This window comes from Doryrhamphus excisus, linkage group LG8 (genome assembly GCF_037039965.1).
Source record: "Doryrhamphus excisus strain RoL-2023G ecotype Guam linkage group LG8, RoL_Dexc_Guam_v1.1, whole genome shotgun sequence".
NCBI classification, from domain to species: domain Eukaryota; kingdom Metazoa; phylum Chordata; class Actinopteri; order Syngnathiformes; family Syngnathidae; genus Doryrhamphus; species Doryrhamphus excisus.
The window spans coordinates 19,323,002-19,344,520 of NC_136364.1; the positions used below are offsets into that span (position 1 = coordinate 19,323,002).

A 21,519-nucleotide genomic window follows, 5' to 3' on the forward strand; every position below is an offset into this window, starting at 1 on the left:
TAATAGTCAAAACCATCCTTCATATATGTAATATATTGGTGGGTTTCCAAGTGATTCTTATTAAAATATTTTAATAATTTGCCAGCATTCCGATGTTTCTATGTTTCATAAAATGGTACATAAAAACTTTTGTTACAGACGTAACCTTACAGAAACATATACAGTACAAATATATACAACACATATACAATATATACAAATATATACAAAAGACAACACATAAAACAGTGCTATTTGAATGTGACCCACCATAAGCAGAGTGCAAAGATGGATTTATCTAAAATGAAAAACAATTAGCGTTTAGCACTCAAAATTACGAGTGCACCTGAACGCCTCAAATGAGAAAGAGGAAAAAGACAACGCAGCAAGTTGTTCCTTGCTTTGTGTGCATCATATCAACAAGTAAGTCTGAATGATTACTTTGTACTTTAAGAGTTACATTAAGTGTAAATATGTCATTTATGTTATGGTAATCCAATTAATCCCTGCGTGGCCCTAGCTGTGAAAACCTGGCACTGTGAGTGGCGATTCACCTGAAAATGAGGCTTTATTGTTGATTGTATGCATTCGTCAGAGTTAAACAAACAGTTGAATAAAAGATATTTAGGATGATAACTTATCAATTTTATTTCAGTGCTCATGTCAAACTTTATGCTAATGTCACCAAAATACAAATATTTGACCCGGAATTACTATAAAATTTGCAGAAACGATCATGTTTCTGGTAGGGGTCATTGAAACTAACAATGCCGCCTTCATAGGCAAGCAAAAAATTTTTAACTATATGAATAATTTTCCAAAGACAGCAACATTAGTCTTCCATGGCCTTCTGTGAACATTGTCTTCAAAGTAATCAGCAAAGTCATCTGATTCAAGTAACAAGGTCGAGGCATTGGATTGGAGATTTTATCAGCAAATGACACATGGCAATTCATTAGAATACAAGGAAAAAGTGTATGTGTATTGTATAAATACATTTAGCTTCATGACAGAAATTGGCAGATGGTGTAAATCTCTCATTAGTATTCCATCCGCTTGTCAACCTGCCTTTCATGTCAGCCAATCAGCTCGTTTCCTACCTTTACCTGCCTACACAAGTCATGTAGTCAACATAGTAATTATTGAGATGTTTATGTTTTTAATATCACCCAGTTTTATCAGCTTATTGTCATTTATTATACATTTTTCTGGTTGACACCATGCTGCTGGATGAGGTGATGAGGTGCATTTTGACTCACCTGTGTTCCTTTTTATAAAGAATATCTAGATTAAAGGGCCGTGCATTGTTGCAAGTGTCAATCCACAGAGCTCAGTAACATCTGTACTGTGTATTATAAATAAACACGCACAAAGAGAAGATGTTCAGCTTTAATGTTTACAAGAAAACAAGGGACCACATGTAAAGACAGAAACTGAAAACGTGTAAATGTGTGTAAAAGCCCAGCAGTCACGTTTTTTGTGATTGAGGCATGAAATCAATCAATACATCAATCAAGTCGCTATTTGTCAAAGTATATTTCTCACATACACACAATTCTATTCCAAACCCTCTCATCACGATGATGTTTTAGAATTTTATTTGCGTGTTTGACAGTTTTGAGTGTGACACAAGTTAACATTTGGAAAAAAATGGCTGACTGATGAAAGGCAGGGACAAGAGCACAACGGCAGAAGGAACTCAGATTGTCATTTGCTGCCTTATAATGTCAATTCACGTATACGCTCCTTTTTTGTGGTAATGGGGTAGTGTGTCTTTTTTAAAGAAGTGTTGTGTGTCACAATGATGCAGCAAGACTGTGGAAACAGTGACAAGGTTGGGCGGGGGTAAAAGTTCAAAGGTGAGATGGAGGATGACATGTACTCCATGTACATGCTGAACTTGTAGTGCCAAATAACACATTTTTAATTATTCTTAATGTAATGCTCCGGGATTTTTTTCATACATTTTTAATTTAAATTAAAAAATATTTTTTTAATTTAAATTAAAAAATGTGAACAATTTTCCTTAATTATATTGCTTTCTAAAAATGAAATTGAGTGTTGATTTATTTAGCTTCAAGGAAATGAGTGCACTAATTGGCTGCAACCAGCGGAGGCGCTGTTGAGTCACTTTGCAGTCTGAAGAAGAACACATGACATCAGTTACAGCCGTTCATCCATGCAAACCTCAATTATGGAAACCCTAGTTTTTATCTACAAAATTGTGATACCGTGGGTGGTGATACTATTTGAATCATCCTGGGATGAAACTTTATTTCCCCTGTGGTATAGGGAAAACACAATGTTTATCAGTGAGAATGAGTTCAATCGTGTGACTCTATGGAACCACCTTTAATACACATTTATTTCACATATCAGCAGGTAAACATTGGCGCTTCAGGGAAAATATGTGGATCAATACATCTGCACAGCCAATAAATCCTTCAACGTGATCTTGTCTAGGGTTGACATGTTTAGTGGACTTCGCTTTGAGGCAACATGAGATGCAACAAATGTGACACGCTCCAAACACTGTGGCTCATTTTCTCTGTGCTCTCATTGATCCCACAGTTGAAGCAACTGACGCTTTCATTCTTCAGGGACGTGTGCACCGACTGGCATTTCACTTCAGTGTAAAATCATCTGGAAACAATGCGGAGCCATGAGGAAATAACGGTAAAGTAGATGAAACCATAAGCACCCCTTTTGCTGTGCTGGATGAAATTATTGACCCTGTGTCTGCAACAATATGTGTGTGTGTGTGTATGGAGAGGGCCCGGGGTAGGGGGGGTGCTCGGTGTTAAATGGACATTCAGTGTTGAGTGGGACTCATAAAGACTGTGGCATATTAATATTGTCAAGTTATGAAAAACAGCCATATAACAGAATGTATGCCATGGCCTCTGACAATCTGATCCATGTTCTCTATAGATCTCTATAGATGTGTATATATATTCATTTGTATATATATATATATATATTTATGTCGTTTTATAAAAAAAAGATTTGTTTTATAATTACAAGTAGTGGCATTTTTAGTTTGTACTTGTTATTGCAATGGATTATTATCTAGGATGTTTTAAAAAAGACAATGTGACTTTTACTACACGTTATTTACAACTGTTTTTTAAAAAGCAAGCTATCTGATATGATGTTTTTCATAACGCTAAACTCTCTTTATTACCCGAGAGAAATTGGATGTACAGTAGAATACATGTTCTTATGCTTTCACATTATAGAGTCATGGTTTGCAACCCGGTCGACTACATTGGGACACGCAGTGTTTGCAAATGTGCAAAGATTATTTCTTCATTTTTAACCTGCATGGCTCTTGTGTCCTACCTATGCAACTGTTTTTGAGTTTACAGATCAGCTGTCTTTCATCCACATCTGGCAAGAAAAAGTCTAATGTAATAAAACCAATTAGCTTCAGACTTGAACTGAGGGCACACTCACACTGGGCTGCTACTTACAGTATATGTATTTCTTCATAATACAATTTCCTGACTTTTTGGCTGATTTTTTTGTGTTTCTGTTTATTTCTATTGTGCAAGGAGGTGCTTATCATTAATTGGTGGGGAATTTAATGTATGCTGGAGCCGTGTGTGTAGTATAAATTGTCTAATGTGACTGTGCCCTAAGAGACTGTAGACCAAAACGGTGTACCGGTCTCAACAGAACAGGGTCAACAATCTGGGGAAAAAGTTGAACTTGCTTTGGTTATTTCCAAACCCTCCATGAGGTCCCAGTGTCGAGTCTTGAGAACTAATTTGCCATTTCCCATTCGTTTCCCTAACATCTTTGTACATACAGCTGAACTCTTAGTGTTTTCTTGCAGCAAAAAGCAATACTCACCTAATTAGCATTTCTAGATGATGAAGCTATTGATGAAAGACTACTGATGTGTTTCCGATACAAACCCCTTGTGGATTCTATGGCCCACATTGGCCACATACATACAGTATGTTGGAGGTTTTGTCTGTTCATTCTACGTGAAGAGTAAGAAAGCTTTGTCCTTCATTTTGAGTCCATGGCAAAGTTTGCACAGTCCAAAAGTTCAAGCTTACAGTTTTCTGGTCTTCTAAGGGGAGGATATACCTGGTAGAGAGTCTTTTGCAGGCATGATGATAACGTAGATGAACAGATCAGTCTTTGTAAGGCGTTGCTGAGATGTGTGGTTTTACTGGCCGAGACTGTCCAATGAAGACTGGGTTGGTTGGGAGTTTTTCTTCAGCATCATGAAGATGATAAAGCTCAGAGTTTTGAATACATGCTGGCTTTCTTATTAGTTCCAATCTTCTAAAAATAACCAAAAAAAAAAAGGGTTGGTGCAGCCATCTGTAGCCATTAAGGTTTTTTTTTTCAGTTTGTGTTCTATTTCACTTTCTCAAGTAAAATAAGTCAGAGGCAACAAGAAAAAATGTCAAAATGTATGGCATCTGAGGATAAAGTCATGGATATGTGAGTGATCCTTCAGTGAAAGTCTGCACGTTTGTGTGTCACTAAGGCACGCTGGGTTTTTTTGGTTTTTAGGGCAGTCCGGAAGAGACCACTGCAAGGCCGGGGTGGCGGAGGGAGGCGTGGCCAGTGTGCACGGCTTTGGGGCAGTCTGGCGTTAGAACACGGCCGTTCTCCCCCACGCTTCCTGTGATGGAAAGACGGGCCTTGTTTCGCATGGCTTCAGAGAATGACAGCTAAATGAGGAAAGATAAAACTAGGTTGTTAAAAATTTAGTGGGTACGTACTAAATCCTGTATCAAAGACAAAACAACACGTAAACATTCATTTCAATAGGCATGCATGGGTCTCGACATATATCACACATATAAGCTAGTATAAAGTTGGGAAAAAGTGCAGTCACACCGGTTCGACTCAACTCTGCTTGCCCCGTTTTGGTGTGGGTGGGTTCCCACTTTGAAACAGTACCAAAGCTAAGACACAACAGGCGAAGCTAACAGTACCGTATATGTTTATTATTAATATCTTTTCTAGTCATCAATCCATTTTCTGGACCGCTTATCCTCACAAGGGTCGCGGGCATGCTGGAGCCTATCCCAGCTGTCTTCGGGCGAGAGGCGGGGTACACCATGGACTGGTCGCTAGCCAATCACAGGGCACATATAGACAAACAACCATTCACACTCACATTCATACCTATGGATGGAAACCGGAGTACCCGGAGAAAACACGGGGAGAACATGCAAACTCCACACAGATATGCCCGAGCAGGGAATCAAACCTATGTCTCTGCGGTAACCACTCATCCACCACGCAGCCTCATTTCTACTCAATAATTGCTTTTGTACATGCAGAAAACAATGCAAAATAATCGATCAAATACAATAGTGTTTCGAACCTTCTTTATCAAATTGCTGTCCCTCGCAACTTTTTTGGCCCCATAGCGGGTTATTTTTAGCTTGGCATGTATGTTTTGGCATACATGCAATATTGTCCAAAAAAATCTAGGCACAATTTAGGCAAAAAGTTTAGACGAAAACCGACTCGTATGAAAACTGCGGTTTTGGTTTGGCTGTAGTACTTGGCTGTAGTACTCTATTTATTCTCCACATTATTATTTATTATGTATTATTACACAAGAGTTAGGCAACGACATTTCGTTGGCAATTTCACTGCTGTGTTATTGTGCAATGACAATAAAGAAAGTCTATGTCTATTTGCCAGTAGTGCCAGTAGAGAGTAGATTAGTAGGTACCGTGCAATAGAAAAGGGGCATCACAGTTTGAATTCACGTAAGCTACACAAAAAAAACGAAAGTTTAAATTAGAATTTTAGAATTTGATTAATTTTTGCATTCATTATTATGATATCATATTTACATATTTAATGCATAACATAACACAAAACTGAACAATGATAGATTTATCAAGCAGAATTCCTGGTGTGAATGCACCCCCCCAAACGATGGGTCTCACAAAAGGGGTGTCACACTGCAAAGCAAACATATTCAATAAATGCAAAACTGCAAGGCAATACAGGCAAGCAGACAGAAGGATTTGCATTGTAGACATCTGCATTTCATTAGCGTCCATGCAATTCTGTGGAGGAATTGTGCTTGAAGTGATTCCAAAATTGGGCAAAGTGAGGATTTGAGAAAGACAAAAGAAAACAGGAAGGAGAAAATTATTTTTCAGGGATTGGGATTTATAGAGAGGGAGTCAGTCACTATACTGCTCACAGTAGGGGGGACACTTCATATGTACATGCTACTTTATGATGTTTGCGAACTGAGTGAAAGCAGTATGAATTGTCAGCCTCCATGTGCGACTCCTTCATAGATTAGACCTTCCAAAACCAGTAGGTAGAAATATTAAATATACCAAAAAGAAATATTCCAACATGGGATATATCTTTTATCAATGCTAACTCTAAAATGGTCTTTCTTGTATAGCGCTTTTCCACCTCCAGAGTACTCAAAAGGTTCAGTATCTTGCCCAAGGGTACTTCGACATGATCACAGGAGGTCTGAGGATTGAACCCTCAACCTTCAGTTTGGCAGACGGCAACTTTTACCACCTGAGCCATGCCAGGAACAGTGAAAAAACAACAAATAATAATAACAAATAATAATAACAAATAATAGAAGCGAAATCTCAGGGTCAACGTGGATTGGTGCACTGCCCTGTGATTGGCTGGCGACCAGTCAAGGGTGTGCTTCGCCTATTGCCTGAAAACTGGGATAGGGATAGCTGGGATAGGTTCCAGCATGAATGAATGAATGATTGGTGCACTCCCACTTGCCACACATACAGGACTTTGTGTTTGCCTAGTGTGAGTACTGTATACTCAAAGTGTATTAAAACAACAGCGCTACTGGTGGACTAATGGTTTGGTACTTTTACATTCAAGAACTTGCACTCGCCACTCTACTTTTTTTAAGAAACATCATTAAATAGCTGCACTACATGAAGTGTTTATCAGTTTTTCCCAGCAGCGATGCTAAGTAACGGGGCTGTTTTCAAGATGTCAGGGCTGAATTATGTGAGGGATGCACAACTCCACTTTATGAACGCATAAAATGAGACAAACGATGCTGGCTTTAAGCGACCACTGCTATGAATTTACAAAAGCACTTCTGTATATATGTGGCCATTTGAACGATACCGCTGCGGTGATATCAGCCTCCCTCTCCTGTCCCCTGCTGGCCTGCACTCACACTGCACCACAGCATTAAGGTATGTTGATGTGCCATGACTTCAGTATACAATGCTGTTTTACTGCAAGTTCCCCACACCTTGTGAGTGAGTATTTGGCTTACATTTGATTTTCTAGTGGGAATGCATTTCCCCTCTGGCATGTTTACACAAGACAATTTAGAAATGAAAAGCAATTTAAAAAACGGTGTTATTTTGGCAGCCGGTTTACATCACAACAAGTTATAAAATGGTCTCAAAAGTACAATATTATTATTTCTGGCTTACATACAGCAGTGTTTTAGTGGGTTTGTTGTACATGACACATTTCAAAGAAAAACCTTTCCTGTTTTTTTTTTTTTTTTTGTTTTTTTTTACGTGACATGCTTCTATTGTAATTGCTGATGCTTGTGAAGTGAACCCAGTGGCTCCAATGTAAAAATAGCCAGCAAGACATCTTACAGGCTTCTATCGGATCAGTGCTGAAAATGTTGGAGTGAGAAGTTAGAACTAATGGAAGCTGCCATACTCACAGAAGCTAATTAATTTGTAGCTGGAAGCTGACATGTTTTAATGAGAGGAAAGCCATGTATAAAACATTGATGGCAGGATATTCGTGTAAAGAATATACCGAATCGAGTACTCATTTACAATATATGCGTGAAACATAAGAAGAGTGATTTTTTTCATAAAATTGCCAGCATGCATTGATGAAGTTGTGCATCCCTATGCCATAGTTTTGTTCATTATTAAGAGTACAATGCAGTTGCCTTGTCATGTTATTAGCGATGAGCATCACCGTCATCATCATTTTCAGCAACATCATCATCAATTGCAGCCAAAGACGATGGAACCAAATCTAGCAGAACCAAAAAAAAACAACTAAAAATGCCATTAAATATTATACACATAAGCCAAAATAAGCCAAAATGGTCCAAAATAAGGTGATTGGTTCCACAATGCTTGGCCGCATGTATTCATGAGCAGATGAAGAACAACATGGTTCTGCGATGACAGCCTCTGGCATGAACAAAAACATGGACAGCACCACTACGATGACCACCATCATGAGCCCACCTAGACGGCAGCCTCTAAATCCTACCCCTAGATCTTGACCCCCTCGGAGCCGTACACGTTGTACCCCTCCCTATAAGTGGCTAGATTCTGGGTGCTGGGGGAGGGGCTGGGGCAGTGGGGGGGGCTAAGGTCCACCTTCATACGCTTGGCCTCGGCTCTCGACTTGTAACAGAACTCGACCAGCGCCACAAGCATGGCGAGGCCCAGGCCGCCCACAAGGATGTAGAAGACCCCGGCCACGTTAGACAGGCTCAGGGCTTGGGACGACTTGTCCTGTGGAGAGCAGGCAAAGAGGGTCGGGGGGTCGGGGGGTCGAGGATGGAGGATGTTGTTCATGGGTATTAGCGTGAAAGAACGAGAAGGAAAGAAAAATGAAAGGACGAGAGAAAGAAGAATCAGAGAGAGAGAGATGGAGAGCAAGTTTAAAGGGGGGGGAAACGAAGGGAAAAAAGGGTAAACGGGTTAGACACGTTTAATTGTAATCAATAAACAGTCAATAAATATGTCATAGATATGGCATGCATTTGTCATTTGCTCCATAATAAACACATTAAACTACATATAAACATATAAATAAACTACATTCTACACCTACAATGAAGTTTCTACCACTACTACTACATAGTCTAGCATCATTGTGTCAATAAAGTTTAATTTCAAATGGTTGTGAATCAGTGTTCACTTCAGCATGTCACTCAACTTTACTGAATCAAAACATCCAAAAGCAGCTTGCATGTGTTATGCTTTAGCAAACTAAAAATGTCATCCTGCTCATGACATTACATTAACCATGAAATATTTTTTTTTACAATAAGTGAGCAATTGTAAAAAACAAGTAATTTAATTAATTTAAATATTAGGGAATACTAGTATTGATTTTTTGTAAATAATTAATTTCAAGACAGTAACTATTGGAAGCAAAAAAAAAAACTACAATAATGTATGCAATGTATTTGTTGGATTGCATTTACAGTGGAACCTCAGAAAAATTCAAACATAATCAATTCCAAAAAAAATGACTCAATTTAAAATAATTTGTAACCTGCTGCCTTAAAATTTTGATTAAATCTAGCAAATTATTTTAAGTCATTTCAACTCACAACGAAGTTTCTCCAACTTAAAAGACCAAGTTCACGTGACTTATTGCTTTTTTTTTGGGAACTTTCTTTATTAGGTCAAATAAACAAATATTTTTGTATCAACAATAGAACTCAAGTAATCTCAACTCACTTTTAATTTAGTTGAACTAATTAGCTCAAGTAAATTCAACTCACAATTAAATTGAAATTAATTGAAATAATTTGTGTTCTTGACACAAGATGTGATCTGACATTAATTTTAGGGAGCTCTTTATCTGTTGATATTGGATTGAAGTACTGGGCGATATCGGTAAAAAGATAATATAGAGTATCTCTATATGAATTTGTCGTATTAAGCATGCAATTTGACTTTTGAATACATTTGTATGCTTCACTACCCTCCATTTTGTATCGGTCTATGTAGAAAAATATCACTGCTGTGACGTTGTGTGTCATGTGACCTCCACCTCTGAGTTGTTGAGTGAGTCTTAAGGCATTTTCCTAATTTTTTGGTGTTTGAATTGTGAGGTACCACTGTATTTGCATTACTTTATTATGATAAATATATTGTGTTCATATCTAAAATTCAAAAGTCCATGTTAATTACATTGGAAAGAGGCAAACAACACTTTTCATTGTTGCAAAAATGAGTTTTGGCTTTTCAAATGAGGGTTTGAAAATGAGACATGAATGTGACGATATTCTGATGACAATCAGCGATGCGTAATTGCATTTATTTCTGATGCTAGCTGCAATTAAATGAGTTTGCTTGCCACAGATTGCTGCAGAAACAGAACAAGAGACTTAATTTTTAGCCGAATATCATCCACCATCAGAATATGCACAATCATTTTTCATTAGCAAAGCAAAGTGAAAAGGTGTTGGTGGGACAGTATAGTTGCATTAATCTGGAGCATGTTGAGAATGAGAGTTTCAGGCTAGCATTCTATGCTTCAGCAGCGTGAGACTGACCTTACTTCCAGAGTCCTTGGGTCCACATTCTCCCTTGTCATACCACCATTTGTTTTTCAGTTTGTCTAAGACGCCTGCTTCGCTCAGTTTCAAAACGGCAAGGTTTACCGGGGTTCTTTGCGTGTAAAAATAACATAAATAACATCATAGGTCATGTTATTTTATGTTATTACAGTAAATTCTTTCACATATGCATAGTACAGCTCAGTCACATAGTGGAAAAAAAAAAGTACTTTCATCTCATATACGTATATACCAAGTGACCTAGCCTGGCTCCCACTGAGTACATGTGTGTATGCTCGTTGAAGAGGGGCTGGGGCGGGGGAGAAGGAGCTAAGCGAGCTACAGACATATGAGTGGGACCCACCTTTGTCACTTTATGTAACGCAACCATACTACCCTAGATGTTACTTTAGCAAAGCACACGCAAATACTGTCAAGGCAGAAATATTCAGCCTAGGCTCTGATCACCTTTTGTAGTATATTGTTACTTCATTCCTATATGTAGCAATATGTTTTAAAAATGAAGGTTGATTTTGACTCTTTATAGAGCACTTAGTCAAATAAATGGAAACTAATTATTGGAATACAATATAATATCTCTTTACGGTTATACTGTAACTATATACTATTTATCTTATAATATTAATATTAATGATTCAATACATTAATTCATTCATTTTCTACCGCTTATTGTCACGAGGGTCGCGGGCATGCTGGAGCCTATCCCAGCTGTCTTTGCGCGAGAGGCGGGGTACACCCTGGACTGGTGGCCAGCCAATCACAGGGTACATATAGACAAACAACCATTCACACTCACATTCATACCTATGGACAATTTGGAGTCGCCAATTAACCTAGCATGTTTTTGGAATGTGGGAGGAAACCGGAGTAAAACCCACTCATGCACGGGGAGAACATGCAAATTCCACATAGAGATGGGTGGCATTGAACTCCGGTTTTCTAGCTGTGAGGCCTGCGCGCTAACCACTTGACTGCCGTGAAGCCTGATTCAATTTATATATATTTTTTGTCTTTATGTGTTCTTTTTATTTTTATGACATTTTGTCATGATTATCAATACTATATACAGTACGGTATTTATAATGCAATATTATAATATAATTATCTATCACTATTTCCTATGTATTTTCCCAACAATGTGACTTTATATCCTTAATATATACTTTATATTGTATGAAAAGATATACACTATATTTAATTGTAAGAAACACTATATTTTGCTATTGGGTTGCTATACATCAGGGGTCTCAAACACACGGCCCACGGGCCAAATGTGGCCCGCAGTACACTAGTTTGAGGCCCCCGCCTTGATATGAAAGTTGAATGTTAGTGTGGTCCGCGCAAGTTTGATATGGATGCTGTATGGTATCATGTACCCAGAAAAAATTATTACCTTTGATTAATGTTCATGTTAAAGGTTAAATAACTGTTAATAGTTATCCTCCCTATCCGTGTGGAAGTGGTAAGTTTTTGGCTATTTAAGTTTAAAGGAAATAACTTGAAGGCTTACCGTTTAGGTCGCTAGCTCTCTAGTTTGCGAGTTAGCATGTGTCTCAAGACCCTGCAGTTGCGCAATATGTTGTAAATAAAAAGAGTATAAATGTGACTATAGTCGTGTTTTGTCATGTCTACAGGGCTCTAATAATGCTTTGTTAATTTTTATCTGAAAAAAATAATTTGTCTACCCACCAACTATATGTGGTTTCTTAAGTTTTTATTATTTGCCCTTTTATTATTTTTATTAGATTTATTTATTTATTACTGATTTATTGATTTTCTTTATTCTTAATTTGTTTATTTATTTTTCATCTTATTTTGTGTAGAAAAATAAAAAGTAAGATATTTGAGAACAGTGGAATGTTTTATCAGAGCTTTTATTGTAGAAAATTGGAACCATAGCGAATTTTTTTTTTTTTTTTTTTTTTGGAAAACCTAATGCGGCCCAGTCTCACCCAGACCCTAGCTCCAGTGGCCCCCCAACTAAATTGAGTTTGAGACCCCTGCTATACATGGTCTTTCAGTTAAAGTGCATTATTACACTGATGAAAAATGATAAATAAATAAGAACCACATAGAATTAAAAAAGCTCTGTTAAAGGCCATTTTAACAGATTGTGATATCCAATCTTAATGCGCCTTCCACTTTCATATTCCCCTGGACTTGCCACTAGGAGGCGAACATTCCTGCCTTTCCAGTAATTGCAAATGGTCTTCTTGAATCCATTCCAGCACAGAACCTCCTTCGCACCTCGCGTCTCTCTTTTAGAAATGTAGCACCGTAGTACTGCCAACTATGTGTTGGTGCCATCATATTTTTTGCTCCAATATTTATCTTTCAGTATGCTTAAGCGTTGTACCCTTGTCAAAGGCTCTGAACCTTTTTAAGTGGAAAAAAAAAGGTGCACATCGTTGACAACAGCTGCAACACTGAGTCTCTGTGAGAAGACGCGAGGCGTCTCAGGAGGTTTCAGGGCATCACTTTTGCCCTTTGCTTACGCTCTTCACCAGGGCAGATGCTTGCATTACTCTCCCAGGACAGGGGCCATCGCGGGCTCCCCAGCCGGTGATTGGCCCCTGTTCCTTCAGGGTGGGGGTGGGCAGACAGAGAGGGCTAACCTTGGAATCCCCTCCCCCGCTGCCACATTCTCCTTTGTCATACCACCACTTGTTTTTCAATTTGTCCAACAGGCCCTGCTCGTTGAGCTTTAGCACGGCCAGGTTGACCGCATTTCTTAAGGTAAAAAAAAGGAGGAGGGGGGAATGGGGGGTACAGATAAGATATTTGGTCAGAGCAAAGGATGAAAGGACAGACAGACGAGCTGGATGGGGACCAGAACCAGGCAGAGGAAGGTGTGGGTTGGGACAAGGGAGCAAAGGGACGGGAACTAAGAGCGGTTGGAGGGTACAAAGATGTGAAGCGCCTCAGACAACACTCTCTCACTTTATCTCTTTGACTCTCTATCGAATCGAAATATATTTTACAGAAAAAACTTTTTGTGCTCTTATCTTGATGTACTCTATCCGTGTGTCAGATTGCTGCGGTACGGTGTACTGAACAGGTCTGCATCCTGCTGATGGAGCTCTTGTCCCCTCCTGCTGCTTTACTACCTTCCTGCTAGTGGAAAAGTGTGTGTGTGTGTGTGTATGTCTCCAGTTTCCTCACACCCCTGAGGTGATTCACCTCCAAACAGAAGTCAGGGACAAAAGGCTAAATATCGAGCATTTCTGCCCTAAACGTTCATATTTTCAGTTCCCTTTAGTGTTTTAACATAAAATTGAAAAGTATGAATTCCTACCATAAATATATGTAAGGAAGTGAAATTCCGTTAAGTATGATTATTTATTTATAAATGGAGCATTTCCATAGTTAGAGCACAGAAAACCAGTTTTGTATTAGAGCCCCCCTTATTGTCATCATTATACTTTCATTAGCCAATATAGCAACAGAAAATAAGCCATTTCAGATAAATAAGACTTGTGCTTGCGTGTGTTGCTATCAAGTGTGTTCCAGTGCTAGGAAAGCAGAGTGGCGGGCGGACAGAAAGTGAGTTAAGTTTTAGTCTGGTGTGGTTTTCGGCTGCAACAGTAGCCCGTTTTTATTGAGGCTTAATGTGCTTGTTGTGAGATAACTGCAATAAAAGCCGATTGGCCATCTAGTCCGTCACATGGGTGTCTCTTTGAACATTACAGTAACATGACTGACACCTAATGAGCAGAATTTCTTATACTGTATTTATATTTTAGTTTATTTAGCCATATTTATCGCTGAAAATGGTTGATTTAAGCAAAAATGTATGCAAATTAACAATGCATGATGGAACTATTTTACTAGAATTAATGTTTATTTTAGAAGGGAAACTAACTCATAATAGAGTTAAGAGATATGAATCAAGACAGTGTTCTCTGGGGTGATCTAATCCACAAACTATGATCGGATGACAGAGCAATGGATGAAAAAGACAAAGTTCAAAAATGAGTCATACAATAACAGTCACATATCAATATCACCATCATCTCTACTTGCATATGACTATAATCATCAGAGTATATTTCTTGTGACTAAGATGACACCATGAGCAGAGGCAGTCTCACGTGCACGCTACTAGCTCCCAGCCGTGTTGCCAGTTCATGTTTAGGCTGATTGAGAGAAGCTCGAGACAAGAACAAGATTGTCCTGGGAGAATAGACCTCCCACTCACTGGCTGTCACCTTACCCTCATAAAAAAAAAACACTTTTTGAAAGCAGAAAGCGATAAAGCCCAGATATATGACATAAACACAAGGGGGAATTATAGGACAGGCATGTTGCTTTGTCTTTTCATGAGGCAAAAAGTATGATAAAGAGAGAGAAGACAAATTGTCCGACTCCTCTCTTTCCCTCATCAGACACTTTGTGAGAGTATTGCAAGGATATGTCACCTTTTTATTGCCAAACAAATGTCTGCTGAGGGAAAAAAAAAATTTTTGGTTTTGATTTTACTAAGTCAATCTCAATAAAAACTTCATAAAGACGTCTGGCTTTGGAGATTTGGCAACCAAGCCAACTTTGTAATCAGCTCATGTCCCCCATTACTCGTGCCCCTCTAGTCAGTCATATCTGTTCCTCTATAATTTCCCCCTGTTGGTTGTGGACGTAGCGGCAGGAAATTTTGCCTCTTCTCATAGTTACTTCACATATTATATCTACTTTGTCATCATTGTAATCTCTAAGCATGAAGGGGGGGGGGTCACAAGAGACATGACAGCAGACACGTGGACAGTGTTACCTGAGAGGAGGCCCTGTGGAAGGAAATAATGTTTGACCAACCGAACGTGACACAGGACAGGATGATGGAAAACGTAAAAATGGGAAAAAAGAAGCACTGAGACAGGAAGAGTCAAGGTGATCAAAAGGAGGGGTGATGAGAGTCTACACATTTTAAAATATTAATAAGGCTGCTGCTGGGTGGAAACTTGTCATGTTTTTAAGCACAAAATAGTCAGCCTGTGATGACTTGTGACAGACACTGATGAGGATGTACGCTAGGGACGACGTATCCGTATCTGTTCGCCCCTTTTAAATCATTTGTATTTGTATCGGTACTCGGAATAGGCGGGGTATAAACTGGAACCGCATGATTTTATGGAACATTTTACGGCTTAAATCGGTACATTATCTTAAGTCTGAAATTGACATGGACTGATCAGAAGTTGCTATATTTATTGCTTATTATGTACTTAGTTTTTAATATCAACTATAGTATATACTATAGTATAATATCAACAAGAAATCCTGTTTTATTTGATATTTTGTTTCTACAATGTGCCGATCTCAGGCAAATAATACTTCGGTACGAGGTACATTATTTAAAAAAAAAAAGAAACCTTAAACTGTATTATGGAAAGCAGGAAGTGAACAAATGTAACAGTTACTGATTGTAAAAGTACCAGATGGAGGGGTAGGATTTAATAAGCTTTGAGACAACACTGTGATTTTGGTCATTATTGCTACATTATTACATTTTATTACATAAAAACCTGTACTATGGAAAGCAGGAAGTGAACAAATGTAACAGTTACTGATTGTAAAAGTACCAGATTCCTACGATTCCTAAGTTCCTTTTGGACATGTGGAACTGTGAACTGATTATGGGATACACTCAATTGTAATCTGATGCATGTTCAAATGAAATAAAACCATTACCATTACCATAAAAATTGCAGTCCACAAATGGCCCCCGCGCTGCACTTTGGGCATCCGCGGTTTACGTGTTTCACAGGGAGGAGTTTATCACTAAATGAGTCCCGCTATCAGCAAAGGCTGGATTCAGGCTTCCACAGTGGTGCACACACACACTGGTTTGAGATGGTGCGCTTCGGCGCCAGCCCTCTCTGTAACGGATACTCGTTGTAAACTCATCCCTAGCGTACCCTGGCATCAGTGGGTGTGTTAAAAGGGTCGAGTTAGGTCAAATTATGATGATGAGAGGTTTCCACCGGACAGCAATGGCAGTAGTAGTATATAAAAGGCACAGCAGGGAAGGTGGAATATCGCAGCAATAGCACAGTATCACCATTGTTACTGTTTCCTATTGTTACACTACTCCACCTACCTTAACTGTGAGCCTTTGGGTGTGGCAATTCCATATCCTTTGGAGTCCAGGTTCCCGCCAACTTTCATGGTGTCGCAAGGCTTGCGCTGCTCCGTGTACTCGTTCATGGTGGACTCCAGGAGGAAGGCGTACTTCCCCTTGGATTTGCGCACCCTTGCTACGCCCTCGGCTGTGGTTTTGGTGAAGACAGTTGGCTCGGCCGACTTCATGTATGACCACATCTTCTCATATACAGCTATTTTGGACCTCTGAATAAAATGAAGGGCAAGAGAACAATAAGCAGAAATGAATTAATGTGAAATTTTTTTTTTTTTTCCTTTTGTTACTGGAACAAGCAAGCAGTGTAGACTGTGTGCGGAGCTGCATATTACCACTAGCTGCTTTAGAGAGAGATGGAGGCTGTGGCGCAGCAAAATAAAGTATAGCTGTAATGCTAGCCTGACGGACAGGCTAAAGGCTAAACAATAACTTTGGTTCCCTCTGTTCTATAAGTCATCAGGATCACTCCGTTCATGCCATTGTTCTATGTGACAAACACGGCAAAGTGATGAAACCAATGCACAGAGTGAACTCTCTTCCTGCCTGTTTGGAGGCGAGAGACGAGAAAACACATGATGATCTAGTTCATTTTCATTCACAGTATTATTATTAATTAAAAAAAAATCCAAATCCAATCTCAAAATCTAATGGTGTCATTTGGCTTCAATTTAGTTTCAATACATAGTTTCAAGACGCCTACAGAGAACATACTAACTCCTTTTTTCTAAAATCACAAATACTTCAACTTGCTGATATAGTTCATCACCAAACAGTTAAAATAATGCATAAGGCTAAAAATAACCAATTACCTAAAAATGTCATCCAATACTTCTCTACAAGAGAGGAGAAATATGATCTCAGGGAAGACGTACATTTGAAACACTTATATGCTAGGACTACGTTAAAAAGCCATAGCATTTCAGTATGTGGAATCAAACTATGGAATGGATTGAGTAAGACCCTCAAACAATGCACAACGATGAGCCAATTCAAGAAACAATACAAGCAGTTGATGTTTGCTAAATACAAGGATGAAGAGTCTTGAACCAGTCATGATGTGCTATATATATCACTATATTGACACTTACTATGGTACACATTATGTCATTGGATGCTCATATCACCTTGTACTTCAGTATGTGACAAAAAATAAAAACATAAAAAAATAAAAAAATAATTAATAAAAATTTATAAATGTATAATATAATTAATATAATAAAATGTAATAATTTAATTTAAATAAATAATATTTTTTAAAAAAATTATATTGGGAAAGCAGGAAGTGAACAAATGTAAGTTACTGATTGTAAAAGTACCAGATGGAGGGGTAGGATTTAATAAGCTTTGCTTCTTCCTACTCCTTTTGGACATGTGGAACTGTGAACTGATTATGGGATGCACTCAATTGTAATCTGATGCATGTTCAAATGAAATAAAACCATTACCATTACCATTACCATACATGACACTGGTCATAGGTTCAGATTGGACACTGTCTTTTCATGTCTGTTATCTGCTGTTTCAACAGTGATCATGCTGGTTTTGTTTCATGCCAACACAATCATGAGAATGAAAAAAGCTTTTGAGCAACCATCTCATCTACTGATCAGATGTAGAAGTTCAAGTAGTGACACCGGCTTGTATTTGGCATTTAGTAGCATTTTGAGAGATTAATTGGCTGCGTGCTGAGCCCCCTACTTTTACACCCTCTACACCCATTACTGTACACCCGCCCACTCCAGACTCCAGACACTGTGATCAAGTTTGCACTATGGGGGAGATGAGTCTGCATACAGAGAAGAAGTGGTACGACTGAGCAGGTGGTGTAAGGACAACATCCTGGTCATTAATTCTGTCAATACAAAGTAGCTGATCATCATTTGCAGGAGGATATTAGACAGACGTTCAGTTGTAGATGATTGATGGGGATTATGTGAAGAGTGTTTCCAACTTCTGCTCCCTGGGAGTTCAGATCAAGGAGAATCTTACCTACAAGCAGGAACACTATGGCAGCAGTTTACTTCCTGAGAAGTAAACTTCTTACCCTGGAAGAACTATCTCCCTCAAAAACTGCTGCTGTCTTTTTTTATTTTTATTTTTTACCAGTGCTCTATAGAGAGTGTGCCGACATACATTGTGTGTGTACGCTATGCCAGCTGTACAGCGGCTGAGAAGAGGACGCTCCAGAGGGTTGTCACAACCGCCCAGAAAATTGATGGTTGCTCCCTCCACACCCTGGACAAACTTTTAAAATCGGGGTTCTTCAATAAAGCGCATATCATACTCAAGGACCCATGACAAGATACAGGCAACTGTAATAATTAACATAAATAAAGTTATAGACTGGGGCTGCACGGTGGACGAGTGGTTAGCACTTAAACCTCACAGCTAGTAGACAGAGTTCAATTCCACCTTCGGCTATCTCTGTGTGGAGTTTGCATGTTTGCACAGTAGCCTTCAAGTTATTTCCTTTAAACTTAAATAGCCAAAAACTTACCACTTCCACACGGATAGGGAGGACAACTATTAACAGTTATTTAACCTTTAACATGAACATTAATCAAACGTAATAATTTTTTTCTGGGTACATGGTACCATACAGCATCCATATCAAACTTGCGCGGTCCGCCCTAACATTAAACTTTCATATCAAGGCGGGGGCCTCAAACTAGTGGCGTGTTTGAGACCCCTGATGTATAGCATCCCCACAGCAAAATATAGTGTTTCTTACAATTAAATATAGTGTATATTTTTTCATACAATATAAAGTATATATTAAGTATATATATTAAGGATATAAAGTCATATTGTTGGGAAAATACAAAGGAAATAGTGATAGATAATTATATTATAATATTGCATTATAAATACCGTACTGTATATTGTATTGATAATGTCATAAAAATAAAAAGAACACATAAAGACCATGTATGTATTGAATCAGCGCAGGCCTCACAGCTAGAAAACCGGAGTTCAATTCCACCCTTGGAATTTTGCATGTTCTCCCCGTGGACGCGTGGGTTTTCTCCGGGTACTCCGGTTTCCTCCCACATTCCAAAAACATGCTAGGTTAATTGGCGACTCCAAATTGTCCATAGGTATGAATGTGAGTGTGAATGGTTGTTTGTCTATATGTGCCCTGTGATTGGCTGGCGACTCACGCCCAGCTGAGACAGCTGGGATAGGCTCCAGCACCTTCTGTGACACCTCGTGAGGATAAGCGGTAGAAAATGAATGAATGAATGAACCTGGCATATCTCAGCCAGCTTCTGGGTTCTTATGTTTACAATGTCATATGTTGAAATAGCGTGCTTCCATTTAGCTCCCTTTTTGCTAAATGAAAGGATGAAAATAATTCAAGCAGTTGTCAGTTTAATGCAGTTCAGTCTTACAGTAAAATATGCTATTGATTTGTACCATCTGTAATGATGCAGTTCTTGTGTTGGGTCTCATTAGACGGTGCGTGTTTACATTATGTGCCTACTATTAATTGCATGTATGGATTGTTGTCATGGATTGTTTGCGAGCCGACTGTACTCAAGAGTGATAAAAGCAAGCAGAGGAATCAAACTGCCATGATATACAACCATCTCATCCTCCTCCCTCGATAGTTATTCCCCACGTGGCTCCGCTACTGAGAGCAGCACCCAATGAGGTGTGTGTTTGTGTCTGCAGTGTACGCGTGACGGACACCTATCCCATAATAATGTCGCTCATATCCAAGAGCACCCGGCAAAAGCCTCCACTCACCTTTCTCTCTCTCATTCCCTTTTTATGACTTTGTGTGCCCTCCAAAGTCCATCATAGACACAACCTTCACACTAACAACTACTTAACGCCCACACTACTTCAGCCATCCTCATCCTCAAGCTGAGTCACATTTATATTGCATTTGTTAACCAACTGTGCGCCTAAGTAAATAAATATTACTGTACTTGCACAGTTTCATTAAAAATTATTTATTTCTAGATCCAGTCGTGGTACAGAAGTCAGATGAGTGAACGACTACACAATTATTAACAATAAGTCAACACTCATATTATGACTAAATATCTGAGGTTATTGTAACATTTTTGATGCAGTTCTTGAATGACAGCCTAATGCACCTATATGTGTGTGTGTGTGTGTGTGTGTGTGTAAGGGAAATGCAGCAATGATGACTGTGCAAATATACCGCACCTCGGATGGACGGAAGATGTGTGACAATATGAAGTGACTCTTTCCAGATTCTTGAACAATGAATGATCCAGTGAGGGAGTAAATGGATGCCGGAATTCACCTTCAAGCATCCGCACTTTGAAAAACACATTTAATTATACATCGACACACAAATCTGCTCAGAGGAGGAGATGACACACACACATAGACACACACACACACACACACACATGCATCCATAGGCGTCTGAGTACGCTTATGTACGCTTGTGCACACACACAGTCACACAAACAGACACACAGATAATTAATGGTGGTGGTGAATCCCCCTCAGCTGTGGGGGAGTAAATTGCTTTTTCACCCTCCACAGATTTTAGCCTGCTCGTTATGTTGATGATGCCAGAGCTGTTCACAGAAGCAAAAACTGTCTGCTCTGATAGCCGCCACCACCACCACTACCCCACTCATCCAAGCTGCCACCCAACACACTTGTGTCTTTTAAATCTGTTATTTGGACTATATAAGCACTTATGAATATTTCTAGAGTGTGACACAGCACTTTTGGTGTTGTTCTTCATGTCTACAGATGTTATTATCACCATCTTAGGATGGACGTTGTGAATGTGCGAAGCCAAGCATCTCAGTCATTTAACTTCACCCTCTTGTCATTTGTCACCTCTGCTAAGATAAAGCACAGAACATCATAGTGTACGTATATGTTGTACATCTGTATGTTTTTAGCAGTGTCAAAAATTACCCAACTGATTTTGACTACATATGGTACCTGATATGGGCCCAGGAAAACATCTTGGGGTCCACAATTTCATTTCTATGGGTCGCCACAGCAAACCAATCTCCTCCATCCAGCTCTGTCTTCTGCATCTGTCTCTCTCACATCAACTACCCTCATGTCCTCCGTCACTACAACCATAAACCTCCTCTTTGGTCTT

At 39.0% G+C, this 21,519-nt stretch overlaps 1 protein-coding gene across 8 annotated transcripts in view; it reads right to left on the reverse strand.

The window, feature by feature from the left end:
• Nucleotides 1-1,354: 1,354 nt before the first annotated feature.
• gria4a (glutamate receptor, ionotropic, AMPA 4a) overlaps nucleotides 1,355-21,519 on the reverse strand; it is a 120,367-nt gene continuing 100,202 nt past the window's right edge. The window contains exons 15-18 of one of the 8 annotated variants that reach the window (XM_058080676.2): nucleotides 16,374-16,621; nucleotides 10,259-10,373; nucleotides 8,343-8,480; nucleotides 1,355-4,673 (exon numbers count right to left, since the gene is read on the reverse strand). In XM_058080676.2, the coding sequence (XP_057936659.2) occupies nucleotides 4,509-4,673; nucleotides 8,343-8,480; nucleotides 10,259-10,373; nucleotides 16,374-16,621 (666 nt within the window). In that variant the 3' untranslated portion in view covers nucleotides 1,355-4,508. Of the gene's footprint in view, nucleotides 4,674-8,207; nucleotides 8,481-10,258; nucleotides 10,374-12,897; nucleotides 13,013-13,051; nucleotides 15,652-15,798; nucleotides 16,622-21,519 lie in introns of those variants that run through there. The other 7 variants (XM_058080675.2, XM_078792964.1, XM_058080677.2 and 4 more) reach the window with 7 other exon arrangements.